At 42.2% G+C, this 16290-nt stretch overlaps 1 protein-coding gene across 1 annotated transcript in view; it reads left to right on the forward strand.

The window, feature by feature from the left end:
• The window catches only part of LRP6 (LDL receptor related protein 6), a 118480-nt gene that overhangs the window by 82193 nt on the left and 19997 nt on the right, over positions 1 to 16290 (forward strand). The window contains exons 8-15 of the mRNA XM_041398578.1: positions 536 to 752; positions 1828 to 2117; positions 3222 to 3448; positions 5665 to 5849; positions 7540 to 7866; positions 11540 to 11742; positions 14512 to 14723; positions 14903 to 15093. Of these exons, the coding sequence (XP_041254512.1) occupies positions 536 to 752; positions 1828 to 2117; positions 3222 to 3448; positions 5665 to 5849; positions 7540 to 7866; positions 11540 to 11742; positions 14512 to 14723; positions 14903 to 15093 (1852 nt within the window). The remainder of the gene's footprint in view (positions 1 to 535; positions 753 to 1827; positions 2118 to 3221; positions 3449 to 5664; positions 5850 to 7539; positions 7867 to 11539; positions 11743 to 14511; positions 14724 to 14902; positions 15094 to 16290) is intronic.

Here is a 16290-nt window from a genome sequence, read left to right on the forward strand (position 1 = left end):
TATTCAGACTGGGGAATATAAATGTACTCTGTAGATCTTCACTGTTTGCCTCCCAGTATTTGTGTGGGGTCTCCTTTTAATGCTCTCTGTAACATGGGCAAAGCTCACTTGGGAGAGACTGTGGACTAGAAGATGCTGAGCCAGAACTCATTGGCCATTATAAATTTGTCTTCATTTGTGTAAAACACAGTGACTCCTCTTTAAAACTTAACCAAAACTCAGGTCAGAAATGAGAGTCATAAGAGGAGTAACTATTATTGCATAATAATAGTTCCTAAAGCAAAGGTAATGAGTGTTGTGTCATAATTCCACATTACTTACGAGACTAACCTTCTAAATAAGGCTTTTAGAGTAAGTGCCTGTTAATAAAGAGGCTCTTCTTTTTTATTAGGGCACTGTGTAACATTGATAGCATTATAATGCATAGGAGATTATTTTTTAATTTGAAGTCTGAGCATGAAGCAGCTGGTTTGTTAATCTGCCAAATAGTGGCAGGTTTATTATATATATCTAAAAAGTTTGTCTGTATTCATAGGTCATGAATGCTGATGGAACTGGTAGGAGAGTCCTGGTGGAGGACAAGCTGCCTCATATATTTGGATTCACTCTGTTGGGAGACTACATTTACTGGACAGACTGGCAGAGGCGCAGCATTGAGCGCGTGCACAAGTGCACGGCAGAGAGAGAGATCATCATCGATCAGCTGCCCGATCTGATGGGCCTGAAAGCCACCAACGTCCACCAGGTCATCGGTGAGTGGTCTGCTAGTCAGCCAAGGGACAATGGGACAGAAAATGTCAGCAGTGCTGTACTGCAGAGTTTTAGAAATGGGCACAACTCGGTCCTATGGCATGATGACAGCAGACTGCAGCTTGATAGGGTGGGTTAGGTGTTCTGTGAGGACCTTCAGTTCTGTAGCTTGGAAGAATGTCAAGCTGAACATGTGCTCCCAGTATGCAAAAACTAAGAATGAGCCAGTTTTAGTCCGTTCAGTAGTTTTTACGTTAATATTGGAAAATTATCTTTAAAAGTACCTAGAAGTTCTTGCTGCCCTGTAGCGTTTGTGGTGTAAAAAAGCAGCACCTAGCTTTAAATTGCCTATCCTAGGCTGTCCAAGCACTGGTAGCAGTATAATTGTAGCATCACAGAACTCATCACAGAACGTGAGTATCCTGCTATGTGGAGAAGGCTTGCAGCTTCTCGCTGTCCTGTCTGGATTGTACTGCAGGAAAGGAGTGAAATGTAGTTGATTCGTATGTTTGTGTGGCTGTTGTCCCAAGGTACGTGTGTTTTGAATGCAGCCCTCTTTCCAGTTTGGCCAATTGAACTCCTTAGTGCCAAGCCTCTCTTAGTTCCATTTCCAGCATGTGCAGGTACATAAGTGAGTATTGCAAAGAGCTGCTTCGCTTGCATCCTGGAGAGACCATTGAATGGATGTGAAAATAGCTCTGCGCGTTTTTTACCTGCAGGAATGCAAGGGGGTATGTAGCTGGACCAGGGTACTGTGAAAGGCAGCAGAACGTACAGGCATTCAGTGCTTGTGCTGTGAATTGGGATCATCAGTAGCTGTTGAAGCCCAGATCCCTTTCCCTAGTGCTGGGTTTGTTTCTTGCATGAGGAAAACGATCACTGGCTTTCCAGCCAAGGAGAGTAAGGTCTAAAGGATTACAGGAAATGAATGAAAAATAATTTGTTCAGAGAATACAAAGAGAAAAATGCATGTTTGCTTGGAGGACTCATAGTGTGGCTGATGCATGTGAGGACTACCTTCACCTTTCACCTGCAGTCAGTTTGCAGTGGTTGCTTTTCCTCTCGCTGCCTGCTTAGGTACAAACCCCTGTGCAGAAGACAACGGCGGCTGCAGCCACCTGTGTCTGTACCGACCACAAGGCCTTCGCTGCGCCTGCCCCATCGGCCTGGAGCTCATCAGTGACATGAAGACCTGCATCGTGCCAGAAGCTTTCCTGCTCTTCTCCAGGAGGGCAGACATCAGGCGCATCTCCCTAGAAACCAACAATAACAACGTTGCTATTCCACTCACTGGAGTCAAGGAAGCTTCTGCTCTGGATTTTGATGTGACGGACAATCGCATTTACTGGACTGACATTTCACTGAAGGTAGAGATTTAGTCCATGTTGGCTATTAAGCTGCTACATGCTCCTTGAGATTTTTAAGAGTAGGTTGATTAATGGGGTTTACAAAATTCAAGGGATATGTACAAGAGTTTCATTTTTAATTACATTTTCTGCAACTGACTTGAGACATGTGCCAACAATAACTTATGGACTTTTGCAATTGGAGAATCATAGTAGTTAAAAACACAGAGTTTAAATGAGTCTGCAAGAGGTGACTTGGCTGAACTCCCTAAGCATGATATTCTTTTAGCGGTGTAAGTGATACACATAAGACTGATCTATAAACTGCCCTGCTGTCACAAACTGGCATAATTAGCAGGTTGTGTTCAAACTAGGAAGTAAACCAAAATCAGGGATTTGTTAACTTCTCATTAGTTGTGAGTATGAGGAGTATGTGCAGATAGGAATATTGAGGACATGGAAAGGTAGCCCATGTTTGCCACAAGAATTCTGTACTATTCTAACGTTTTCAGGCTTATCAGGGAATGCCTAAACTCTAATATATTATTAAAATGGAATTCTGGCTGTATCTGCTATCACAGGCTGATCCTGATGGCAGGATAAAATGAACAAAAGTCCAAGAAGAGATTGTGCTTAGTGAAATTAAATTTAGCCATCAGTACTGAAGCTACTGAGCTCATCAGTCGTTTGGTTGTTTTCTTCTATTTGCTGTTCTGTCCTGCACTTTTTTTTCATTAGGCTGCTTTAAACAGTGTTTCGTGCTATAACATTGCTGCTTTTGTATAGTCCTGGGAGAGCCAAAATATTTCCCCCTCGAAGTTGGCACTGAGTTATTAAGGTCATTTTGTCATGTAGATGCTTAATTCAACCAGACTAGTTATCCCATTTATTTCCCCAGTGAAATGCTATTGTAATTGACACAGAATACATTCACAGAGTGCAGTAAATCATTACTTCTGAATAGCAGCATTGTTTGCTTTGCAAATAAGTAGCATATTGTAAGATCCTCTTTCCTATGAGATGTCTAAAATCTGAAAGTGTTTAAAATTCAACAAAGAAAACAAGCAGCCCAGTGACAGACTGGTAAGTTTTCTAATTTGCCTGTGTATCTTTGTATCCCCGCAGACCATCAGCAGAGCGTTTATGAATGGCAGCGCGCTGGAACACGTCGTGGAGTTCGGCTTGGATTATCCCGAGGGCATGGCTGTGGACTGGCTGGGGAAGAACTTGTACTGGGCTGACACTGGCACCAACCGCATCGAGGTGTCCAAGCTGGACGGGCAGCACCGCCAGGTGCTCGTGTGGAAAGATCTCGACAGTCCCCGGGCACTGGCACTCGACCCTGCCGAGGGGTAACTCGCTGATTTCATTCTGTGTTTATGAACAGTGAAAAACAACACTGTAATGCTTCCTCTAGGGCATGGTAGTTAAGCACTGTCTGTAAACCCTGAGAGGACTGAGCTGGGGAATACAACCTGGTAATTTAGAGAAATACACTCTTAATGTCCTGAATAATCATTAAAAACACTAAAAAAAAAAAAAAAAAAAAAATCAGAGCAGCTCATTAGAGTGGGACTTATATTTAGTTTTTTAATTAAGCACAGAATCAAAGTAGTTTTAGGTTTATGAAATTCATTAATCAGAAAAGGACTATAGCATTGAAAGGAATATATTTATCGTTTTAGAAGTTAGGATTCTTTTTATCACAAGTTGGGGTCCAATAAAGGTATTAAATGATTTAATTTGAGGGTGGGAGAGCGGAGTTTATAGTCTGAGCATAAGGAAGATATTTGTTGCTTCAGATAAGGAAACCTTTTATTTTGCACAGACAAAGGAAGAGGGACAGAGAAGGAGGTGAAACAATTATATTCACCTATCCCAAATGAAAGATTTTCTGAGAAGAAACTTCTCAGTTGGATTGAAGTGTAACAGCAAAAGTAGGGCAATAAACAGGGAGAGGGAGGAAGGAATGGGGCAAGTCAAGCTAACTATTCAGCTTCTGAAATAGCTCTTCTACCCCGAAACGCTCACTTGACAGTAACTAATTACTGCAAAAACTTTTTTAGGTTATACCAATATTGCATTATTTTTCAAATGAAGGAACTTCATTTGAAGGGGTTATGACATTATCACAGTTCCCAGTCACACTGTGAGAGCTATAGCAGCTCAGAGAACTTGAAACACATTCCTTCTGCTTTATTTCAACAAGCTGGTGGCAGTGGTCACCTCCAGTGGGATTCTAGATTGGATTCAGCCCTGATGTGCCAAGGGTTGCCTGGATGAGAATTCAACATCAGATTCTTAGATCCAGTTACTCATTTATAACAAAAGGCTGCTATGGATGATTCTGGTTTTATGCTGGAAGTAGGTTTTTCCCAAGGATTATCATCATTCAGTGCTCTGTCTTTTCACCACAGATCAGAAAAAAAACTACTTGGTCAGAATGCCTGTTTTTCCTTACAGCAATAGCTGTATACTTATATATGTATGTATACTTATATAAATATACATACAGTACAGTTGTACTTTAAATGGAAGTTTTCAAAGCATTGCTGCCATGGGGGCAATTGTAACACTTGGCTCCGTTCTGTGTCCAACTTGCAAAATTTATACACAAAGGACTTGCAAAATTTTAAAGAAAAATTTGCAAGTATTCCTGGTGTGTAATGAATTTCTCCCCATTGATCATCAGATTCTGAAGCAGTCTTTCCTATTGGGCAGTTGGTTGGAACTGAAAGACTTCCCAGGGGTTTGTTACTAGAGTTATTAAAACCCAAAGGTGTAAATATTGGATAGCTGCCTCTCACTTTTATTTTGGAGTGGTATCAGCTTCATATTTTGGAAGAAGTGACTAACTAGCTATCAAATATATAATATACAAATATGCATCCTACTCTACTGTGCAGTGCCCAAAGAAAATGTAAACATGTGCAAGTCTGTCCTTCTTCCAAATGAGGCATAAGCTGGCATGTGAGTGTGTAATATTTGTATTTTTGCTCCAGTAGAAATGCCATACAGTTTTGTGTGTCTTGGCTGAGATGAAAGACACTTGTGTACGTGTCTGGTTAACTTAGTTGTGTGGACATGAATAGTGGCACCTATTAACAAAAGTACCCTGCAGATCTACCTTTTTGTGTTCCTTCATTTATGAGACAACTGACTAGTAACAGAAGATAAGTGCTCTGGATAAACACCCTGCTAAATAACCAGGTATAAATGAAGGTGCCTGACTGCCAGCCTCTGCCTCTTAAATGACATGCATGGATTAGTTACTGGCAAAGTCCTGTCACACAGAACTTGCTGGTAAAAATCCAGGCCCAAGTGGGAAAGAATCATGTTGGAAGCATTTTGGAAACTTGACTCACTTTCTTGCCTCCACTTTAAAAAAAAAAACAAAAAAACCAAAAAAAACCAACAAACTAATTTAGCACAATGGGTCTTTATAAATGCTTGAATTTACAGCTCTTCTTTTTCTCTTATGCTTTCTAAGGATTTTTCTTTTGGTTTTCCTCTTGAATTCTGTTGGATTGAATGCAATTCTTTTTCTTTCTTCTGTTGTTTTAATCAGGTTCATGTACTGGACTGAGTGGGGTGGCAAGCCAAAGATTGACAGAGCTGCCATGGATGGCAGTGAGAGGACCACGCTGGTCCCAAACGTGGGACGTGCTAACGGCCTGACCATTGACTACGCCAAGAGGCGCCTGTACTGGACCGACCTGGACACCAACCTGATAGAGTCCTCCAACATGTTAGGTGAGCCCCAGAGCCCTGGGCAGCATCCTGAGGGCAATGCTGCTTTTTGCAGCCACAAATTGTGGCTTAAATAATGCAAAGATACACATCCTAAGAGAAAAATAAAATTTCCCGACCTCGCACGCCTTTAGTGTTTGCTTCTATAGTTCATGTTCATGTAATACTGTGCTTAGCAAGGCCTCGATTTTCTTGTAAATGATTGGGTTGCTCAGAAAGTTAAAATTACCCAAGGTGTACGTATTTCCAGTTATATGTAGGACAAAGATGTCATCTTGCCTTGTTTTGGAGGGTCTTGTTTTGCTACTCTCAAGAGCACTAGAAAATACATAAAAAAGGTAGAAAGAAAGTCAACAAGAAGATAACATCTTATTCAACATGCAATTTAATGCAATTTGGTTTTATATCTTTGTTAGTATCCTCAGGCATTTTCTCCCCCTGTCTTCTGCATGTTAAGGACCTTTTCCTAGCTAGTGCTTATCAGCAGGAGAGTTCTCTTGTGCTGGGGTCTGTGATGATTTTATAAACCGGTTATTGCAGCTAAATGGAGGTGGAATATTTTATTCTTTCTTTATTTCTGTTCCAGAATACTGTGTAGGACCTAGGCTCTCACAAATTTGCACAGTACCTTGTTTTAACTTCTCAGCACCCATAGGAGTGAACTGACTTGTTGTATGCTAAGTTATTCAGATTAGCATTAACAATAGCCAATGTTTAAGCATTAATAATTAGCCAGTATGTAATGCTAAAGGAGTTAGTCTGCTTTAAACAGTATGCTTGCAGTAGTGGAACAAAGCTAGAAAAAGATCAAAACAGGAAAACGCAATATGGGAATTACGTGTGATAGAAAAGCTTTTCTTCAGCTTGTCATATATTTTGGTGTGCTGTGGAGGCCTGCTCCATGTTTCCCTATGAAATGTGGAACTGGAAACGATATTAGAGCTTCTTTTTCCCTGTGCCTGTGGCTGGTGACAGCAGGGTGTGGAGCTGTGCATCCTTGACCTCTGTGTGCAAAGAGGGAATGACTTCGTGCTTCATAATCTCCTGTTCATTTTGTGTGACTACATAGCAGGAGGTACCATGATAATGAAGTGGTTGATAAAACAGAATTGAAATAATTTCCCCTGCCATGTCCTGCTCCTTAAGATCTCTTAACATTTCCACGATATACACAATTAGCTGTTCCCTTTCCTGACTTTCTGGCTGCTCTGGAATGTTGTAACATTCCAGAGACAAGTTATTTTAGCCTTGTACATTTAATTTTTCTCATAATGCAATGTAGTATTTCATTAAGTTCATAACAATTTTCTTTTTATAAGCAATGGGAAAAGTGTGGTGCAAGAGATGCTCAACTGGAAATAGTGTCAGGATCCTGCATTACATTGAGAGGCATCCTGTTAGTTTTGGGAAGGAGGGAAAGGACAGAATCTTTCTGAGAACCCTGAAATTTGAAATTTTTTCTTCAGTAAACTACATTTTTTCAGTGAATGGCAAGCAGGATTAGCACATTTCTGTGATAGGCTCCGAGATTGCTTTTGACTACTGTACATTACTTCGTAATTTACTCTTGTAATGATGAAATAGTAACTTTAAAGTAATTGCATGGCAACCTTTCTGGGCAGGGGACATGTTCAACAGTATACTGCTTGTGCCCATGTAAGTCCACTTTTCTCTCCCTTCTTTTTGTACACAGGCCTTGACCGTGAGATCATAGCTGATGATTTGCCTCACCCCTTTGGCCTGACCCAGTACCAGGATTACATTTACTGGACAGACTGGAGCCGGCGCAGCATCGAACGGGCCAACAAGACCAGTGGCCAGAACCGAACCATCATCCAGGGCCACCTGGATTACGTTATGGACATCCTGGTCTTCCACTCCTCCCGGCAGGCGGGCTGGAATGAGTGTGCCTCCAGCAATGGGCACTGCTCCCACCTGTGCCTGGCAGTCCCCGTGGGAGGCTTTGTCTGTGGCTGCCCAGCTCACTATTCCTTGAACTCCGACAACAGGACCTGCAGTGGTAAGCCATGGGGAATGAACAGGAAATGCACGAGCACATGTGTTTAGTGACCTATGCCAGCATTGTACTTGGAAGAAAGAAGAGTTTTACAGTTTTCCAGTAGTAATATCTTACTGAGTTTTCAGACAACATAGGATGTTGAAAGCAAAAAAAGAAAAAGAAAAAAAAAAAAGAAAATAATCTTGCAACATAGCAGTATCTTAATTAAATAAGAAGAATGGCTGTTAGTGAAATTTTCCACTGGCTTGGCTACGTCAGTGTAAACACAAAAGCTAAAAATGTTTTGGTTCTGTGTCTCTGTCAGACCCTCTTCAAGTGCTTACTTGCTTATTTATCTGCTTATATATTCCTAGTCTTGCCTGCCATAAAGGATACGTGATACTTTAGTCTGGATTCTAGATTTTGTGCAGCTTTTATGGGGTCAGGATTTCATTCTGTAGCAGCTGTGTTTGCTGGCTGATGAGATGCTGAGGTGGGCCACTCTCAGACCTCTACAAGTGTTTTTCCTCAGTGAGGATGGGTTGGGCTCCATGGCTTCCCCAGCAGTCTGGTTCCTGATCTCAGTGCAGCCAAGCCCTATTTTTCTTTATTGTTGTGCAGAATACAAACCGCAAGGCCCCTCAGGCTGTGTGTAATTAGTTTCTAACCAAATAATTTATCCATCTCTCAATAACTGGCTGCAGTGAAGCTCTCATAATTTTGGCAGCAACTCTGGATGGCTGATTTCCACTGGTGTCATTCACATTAGTCAGTGGGTGAAGAGATTCCTGGTACAGAGAGACAGATTGTATCTCATCCACATTATGCATGAGTAGAGACATCCAACTGTTGTCTTAAAGCCAAAAGCTGGGCAGATTGTTGCACAAATGCCACCTCCTGGCATTTTTTGAAAACCATGCTTTTCAAAAAACTGTGCTTTTCTACTCCCCATGTGTTCTGTACTTCTGTACTTCTCCTCTCCTGGGCTCTTTACGATGGCCCCTTGCATGACAGCTGTATTCTTGCACCCTGGTACTTTCACGTGTTTGTGCAAGTTAGAGGCACAGCTGGCATTTCTCTGATAGTGACTGTGATCTTCTAGGTGCAGGACTTTGACTTCCATTGGAGAAAAAGTAGCAGAATGATCAAAGGTCATGTTTTTCTTGTGAAAATGCTCCTGGAAACAGAGCAAGGAGCAAAATATAGGAAATACATTGCGAGCAAATAGAACCATTTCCCCATGGCACAGTTCAGGGCTCTTTGTGCGGTATTAGGAGTTTTCCTCTGCCATATTCAAACCTGGGAAATTTCCAGCTTCTCATTTGTAGCTAATTGATAGTGACTGTGATCTTCTAATCACACTTTGACTTCCATTGGAGAAAAAGTAGCAGAATGATCAAAGGTCATGTTTTTCTTGTGAAAATGCTCCTGGAAACAGAGCAAGGAGCAAAATATAGGAAATACATTGCGAGCAAATAGAACCATTTCCCCATGGCACAGTTCAGGGCTCTTTGTGCGGTATTAGGAGTTTTCCTCTGCCATATTCAAACCTGGGAAATTTCCAGCTTCTCATTTGTAGCTAATTGGAGATTTAGGCCTCTCTGTGTATAATTTAATTCCTTTTTTTGGACACTATAATTGGAGCGTGAGTTGTTTTAACTTTCTTTTGCCTGTATTACTTGCTTATGATGTACCTCCTGAACATTGTTAGTCCAGGCCCTGTCTAGAGGTCCTCCCTTCCAGAATACCCTGCTCATGAATGCATAGGTTCTTTTAATTATACTCTGGTGAGATCTCTTCAGACCTACCACGTGTCATGAAGTTGGAAGGCAGGGTTACACAGGAGACATACTCAATGCACTCCATTTGCCTGCTGCCAAAAATACAGTTAAAATATGTGACTATTGGGAGAGAGAATGATGAAAACTGGAAAGGGATTTCTGAAATTGGTACTGTTTCAGAGATGTGGAGTCTCAAGGGGAGACATTCTGCTGTTGCTTTTTATAATGAGCCATCAATTCAAAGTTGTAAGCCAGGCAGTCTTAGAAAGTGAGAGGGTATCTTTGGGGAAGAGTAGAAATAATTTTATGTGCTTAGACGTTTACCTTAAGTTTTTTCCCTTTCCATTTCTATCATAATTTCTTGGTAAGAATTCTGATGTTTCTGAATCCATTATTTTGCTGTACACATTCATAGAAACTTGTCTTCGCTTCTTTTTTTTTTTTTTTTTTTTGCTTTCGTACACGGTTTAGAGCCAAGTAGAAGGCAGCTTAAATTATTGCAGAAACTTGTCTTCGCTTCTTTTTTATTTTTTTTGTGCTTTCGTACACGGTTTAGAGCCAAGTAGAAGGCAGCTTAAATTATTGGAGAAGTGCTTGGAGGGAAAATAGAGATTTTCCAGAAAACAAAAATACCTTGCAATTAGGCCTGATTGTTATAAGATGTTAGGAGAGAGTGCTGGTTTCCAAGGAAACTCCTCCCTGCCTCTTTTCTTTCCCAGCAGTCCGAATAGCTGTTCAAAGCTATGCTAAAATAACAAAGCAAGGTGATGATGTTTTCTAGGAGACTTTTGCTTCCTCCCCTTTCCCAGGTGCTGCATTACCTGTTTTACAGGCTGGTAAATGAATGCAGTGTCCCACTGCTAATCTCACTACAGGCATGGGCTGTAGAGAATTGATTGTACAAACTTCAGGGAGGCTTCAACTGCATTTCTGGCAATTTGCTCTTGTACCATCTTGCACAGCAGTGGCTTCGGGTAGAGCATTATTGAAAAGAGTGCTCTGAAAAAGGAAAATGCTTTCACTACCTTCTCTGATTTCTTTCCCAGTTATGTAATACAGAGATAATTTTTCTCAGTGATGTATTAAATGCTTTTTGAACTTACTGTAAGTTACAGCTGGTAAACTACAGCTGTATGGGGTGTTTAAATCTTACCTTTTGCTCTTTGATGGTATTTCTAATTACAAAGAACAAACATTTGTCCAGGAAATTTTTGCAGAGCAGAATATCAGACTTCTTTTTCTCATTGCATGTTGTCATTCCCAGATAACCACCTAGAAATAGTAAAAATACATAGCTTTGAGAAGAGCAAATGCATTTTTCTCCAAAAACACAGCCTCACACACAGTAAAGAAATTTTCCTGTGAATTACTTGTTTCCTGTACAAGCAGAAAAAGGATTTGTAGGAAGAGGACTGAACCACTGTCAGTCTCTTCTCCCTGAAACATCTAAATAAGGAACCAGTGCTGGCTTTTTCTTACTTCCTCTGCAAGTAGGAGTGCGCCTAGCAAAGGGTTCAACTTCAATATAGTGGAGCTGCATTTCCCTGAGACCCCTTTAGAAAGAAAATGGGCAGTTCTTTGAGAGGCATAACTGACCATTCTTCTTTGAGATGCTTTTGACAGAAGTCTTCGCATTCACTAGTCCTGCCACTTAAAAAATCTGATCTTTGCCTATCACATTCACGCACAGACATTTATAGTAAAAAGAGTTAATTTGAAAGGCTTTTCGTAGTCATCAGAGATTAGGATTTTTATGTTTTGATTTTTTGTTTGGTTTTGTCAAAGGAAGAGGGAAAAGGGGAATGAAATAAATGTCTGGTTATGGATTGCAGTTGTCATTCATAAACATAAAAATGCCCAGTGTTAATTGCCACATGTAACCCTTTCAACCCCTTTTTTTTTAACCCATCCAGCTCCTACCACCTTTCTGTTGTTCAGTCAGAAGAACGCGATCAATCGCATGGTGATAGACGAGCAGCAGAGCCCAGACATCATTCTCCCCATCCACAGCCTCCGCAACGTCCGCGCCATTGATTACGACCCCCTGGACAAGCAGCTCTACTGGATTGACTCCCGGCAGAACATCATCCGCAAGGCACAGGAGGATGGCAGCCAGGTATCCTGAGGGGGTGGAACTGCTGAACGTTTGGCATGCCTGTGCCAAACAATGACTGCTTGTGTGGGGATAATTTAGATGCACCCCTCGGTTACTGTCCCTTGTGTCCCTTGGCAAAACGACTGTCATCCCGAGTTTTCTGGAGTCCTCAGTCATCTGAATAAATCCCAGTAATCCAGTAAATCTGGAAGGTGCAGCAATAAATAAAACATGGAAAACCAAGGCCAGCTTGAGCATACTGTTGTTCCCAGCACATTATTTGCTCAACACTGTCTTTTGTCTGGAAGCTGTTTGAAGCCCATATTTGAGATATGAAACATGGAAGGGAAGGTTCTTGGGAGAAGCCGGGGGTGTGACAAAGGTATGTGAGCAGAGTGCAGGGGTAGATCCTCTGAAACGAGGAGGCTGAAGCTGTGTGAGCACACTGCCGTGTCTGGAGCCTCCCAGGTTCTGGAGCAGATAGGAAGAGAGATGTTGTAAATCACAGGAGTGACTAGACTGAACCTGTAAAACATGTAGCAGTCTTGGGAAAATATATTTGACTGGAGAATACAGAGAAAATAGAGTAGGGTAGAAGGCAAAAGGTAATACAGGCTGTGGTGGTTCAACCCTGGCTGGAGGCCAGACACCCACCTAAACCACCCTGTCACTTCCCTCCTCAACTGGACAGGGGAAGCAAGATACAGCAAAAGGCTCATGAGCTGGGATAAGGGATTACAGTCTGTTCCTCACACTTTGTTCTGCCACTGTTTCCTCCTCATGGAGAGGAGTCTTTTCCCTGCTCCAGTGTGGGGTCACTCCCACCAGAGACAATATTCCATTAATTTCTGCCTCCAAAATGAGTCCTTCCTATGGGCTATGTTTGCTTCATGAACTGCTCCAGTGTGAGTCCTTCCCGTGGGGTGCAGTCCCTGAGGAACAGGCCCTGGGTTCCTGACAGGGTCACACATCCTACCAGGAAACCTGCTCCAGTGTGGGCTCTTCTCTCCATGGGGTTTCCCATGTGGTCACAACCTCCTTTGAGCATCCCCCTGCTCCAGCAAGCACTCCTCCAGGGGCTGCAGTGGATCTCTGCACCCCTGTGCCCTCCATGGGCTGCAGGGGCACAGGGGAATCCTGGAGCAGCTCTTGCCCCTCCTTCCTCACTGCCCAAGGACTCCTCCAGGGTCTGCAGTGGATCTCTGCACCCCTGTGCCCTCCATGGGCTGCAGGGGCACAGGGGAATCCTGGAGCAGCTCTTGCCCCTCCTTCCTCACTGCCCTTGATGTCTGCAGGGCTGTTCCTCTCACATATTCTCATTCCACTCTTCTCTGACTGCAATTGCTTTTGCCCAATAACTTTTTTCCCTCTTAAATATGTTATCCCAGAGGTGTTACCAGCATCCCTGATTGGCCCAGCCTTGGCCGGTGGTGGGACCATCCTGGATTTGGTGGCATTGGCTTTGCTGGGCATGGGGGAAGCTTCCAGCACCTTTTCAGAGAACCCATCCCTATAGCCCCCACCCCCAACCAAAACCTGGTCATTCAAACCCAATATGCAAGTTCAGTGAGGTTAACTGTGACCAGTAACTGCTTATTCAATTTTTCATTTTAAAATAGATCTTTTCTTACTGATTTTTTAAATGTGGGACGAGCAAGAGACTAAGATGAGCAACACAACACAAGAGAGGTGCTATATTCAGCTGAATTTTAAGAGTGTGGTTTCTGGTGGTGGGTGTGGTAGTAGTTGGATCCTGCTGTATGCCCTTCAGCCTTAACTCTTAATTTAGCAATGCTTTTAATTTTGGAATATCTAAATAATAGCCAAAACTAGTCAAAGCCACCATGTTTTTGCCAGCTTCAGCAGAATAAACAAATGGAAGACTTGCAGGCACACCGTTTCATAGAGGTGACAAGCCAAATAAAGTTAGGCAAATTTTCTGGTGAAGTTTAATTTGGAGATGAGAGGGTAGAGGCTGCTCACTTCATAACCGTGGCTTCAAAAATGTTTATATAGGCCATGTTTAGTGATTTATTAATCCTCTTCAGAATTTTAGAAAAGTCCATTAAATATGTTGATGAGGTTCTTTCTACAAGTAATAATAATTAAAAAAGAAGAAAAAGGCATGCCAACTCCAGAAGTCTAGACCAGTAGAAGGCAAGACCTTGAACTAGTAAGGTGTTAGCTGGAAATGCTCTGAAGTCAGTGTTGTACACTAGCTGATGTACTTTCCATCTTTGGCAGAGCTGCCTTCCATTTGTTAACCACCCTCATGTCCTCCAACTGAGATGGCAGCAATGGTGGACAAGAATGAGGCCAGCGTTTCAAGTGCTGTCTGGCCTCACTTTGCCTTTGTTTTTCTCTGCTCAATTGCAACTTTGGGAATTAGTGGTGGTACATTTCTATTGTAGAGTGTTAAATGTGCTGGGTTTGGGTCTATCCAAACTGAGCTCTTGAGCTGTCACAAAAGTAGAGCAAATACAGGAGCTGACTCTGGACCCTGAACACAGAGACAATTTGGACTTACTGGTCAAACTTGCAAAGTCTTACAAGCTGCAGTCAGCTTGTGTGATTGCCATTACAGCAAACCATCAGGACTAAGTGTCTCTCTCTTATCAAAGGTGTTGATGTGGCAACAGAACCTGGGTCTCTCCTTACTTTATGCTAATATTTTGGCTGTCTCCCTTTTCTGAGCAGTAGTTAGACATGGTGCATCCATAGCAAATAAAGTTATTCACATTAGATTAAGATTAAATGTTCTCCTGTGTGTTGTTTCTCTTTTCTTTGCAGAGCCTCACTGTTGTGACAAGTCCAGTTCCCAATCAGAACCTGGACATGCAGCCCTATGACCTGAGCATTGACATCTACAGCCGCTACATCTACTGGACCTGCGAGGCCACCAACGTCATCAACGTGACCCGCCTGGATGGGAGACCCATGGGAGTGGTGCTCAAGGGGGATCAGGATAGGCCCAGAGCCATTGTGGTGAATCCAGAGAAAGGGTATGTGGGAAAACTCAGGCCCAGGGTTTTGAGAATCAAGTTGTTTTCTTGCTGCAGCTTGTTTTCTGTTTGTCAGAATGAAAAACAACTTTGACATTTGTTAAGATGTCTTGGATTTATAGCAAAAATGTGGAAAGATCAAATGAACCTTTTTTTTCCTCTAATCATTCCTGTTCCAGATACATGTATTTCACCAACCTCCAGGAGAGATCTCCTAAAATTGAGAGAGCAGCATTGGATGGAACTGAGCGAGAAGTCCTTTTTTTCAGCGGTTTGAGCAAGCCCATCGCCTTAGCTGTTGACAGCCAGCTGGGCAAGTTGTTCTGGGCTGACTCAGATCTGCGCAGAATTGAAAGCAGTGACCTTTCAGGTAGAGTAGCACCTTAATTCAGTGACTCATTTGTGTGGTGTGGGTGTGGGGGAATGCAGAGAAAGGTGTCATCTTTTCCTTCCTACTATAAACAGTCTGTACTATGATTCTAATCACTCCCTGAATTCCCAGCCAGGGAATGTGCATGATTCATGCAGCGTGTCTTTACAGTTTCATGACTCTGTGATTTGCATTATTAATTGCTACACATGCTATTTACTTTGGTTTCTCACTGCAAAACCTTCGTGTAGTTTCCCAAAGTCAGCTGATGAATAAATAGCAGCAGTTTTGGAAAGGGGAGAAAAAGGGTTGTTTTTAAAGGCATTGCTTTTGGTGCAGTAATCTGTCAATCAGAGGAAAGTTCCCTGTTAGTGGAAAAATATGTCCTGCAGAGTTGAAGCAGCAGGTGTCCAGTTACTTTTGTACCTGTCATATGGGGTGAAAAGATGTGAGAAGGATAGAGAAGATGTAACATCCCTGTGTCCTCAAAAGACAAAAACCTTCCTCTTCCAGCTGTGGAATTCTCTGCTTGCTCCCCAAGATTGGTTATGCTGCTTGTCTGACCTCCTCTATGAGTTCATTCAACCCATTTAACAATAACCTAACAAGATTATACAGAAAAAGACAAATAGAGAATGGTGTTCTGTTGGCTTGGAAAGCTGCATTGGTTCAGGACAGAGTCCAGCAAGCAACCAGAAGTGGAGCAAGAGAAGAGGGGAAAATTATATGGTCCAGATTGGGTAAGAAAGACAAATGTCTTTCATTTACCAGCCTAATCCAGCAAAGTGCTGGATCAGCTCAGCTGCCTCATGTAGCATCAGTACTAATTTGTGATACAGATTGGGCTGGATGTTGTTGCTGGAAGTGAGAGCTGAAAACATAAAAGGAGTTACGACAGTTTGCAGTAATGTTTGTGGTAATGTCTTCCACTTATGACATGGTACCTTCATTCAAAGTAGCAGCATGTAACCCTGTTGACACCACTTGAATTTTCAGCCTTTTTTAAAGTTCCTAGAATAAGCTTTTGGTTTGGAAAACATCTTGTTTTTCCTAGATGGTTGGAATTTAAGCTCAGAAAGACAGTAATTTTTTTTCAGTGGTGTGTCACTGGAAGATGCAGGGTCACTACTGAACTGTGATATGACGATTGTTTACTGTTTTAAAATGCAAGACACAACCTGAGTTAGTGAATTGTTA

This window comes from Onychostruthus taczanowskii, unplaced genomic scaffold (genome assembly GCF_017590055.1).
Source record: "Onychostruthus taczanowskii isolate IOZ18803 unplaced genomic scaffold, ASM1759005v1 scaffold15, whole genome shotgun sequence".
NCBI classification, from domain to species: domain Eukaryota; kingdom Metazoa; phylum Chordata; class Aves; order Passeriformes; family Passeridae; genus Onychostruthus; species Onychostruthus taczanowskii.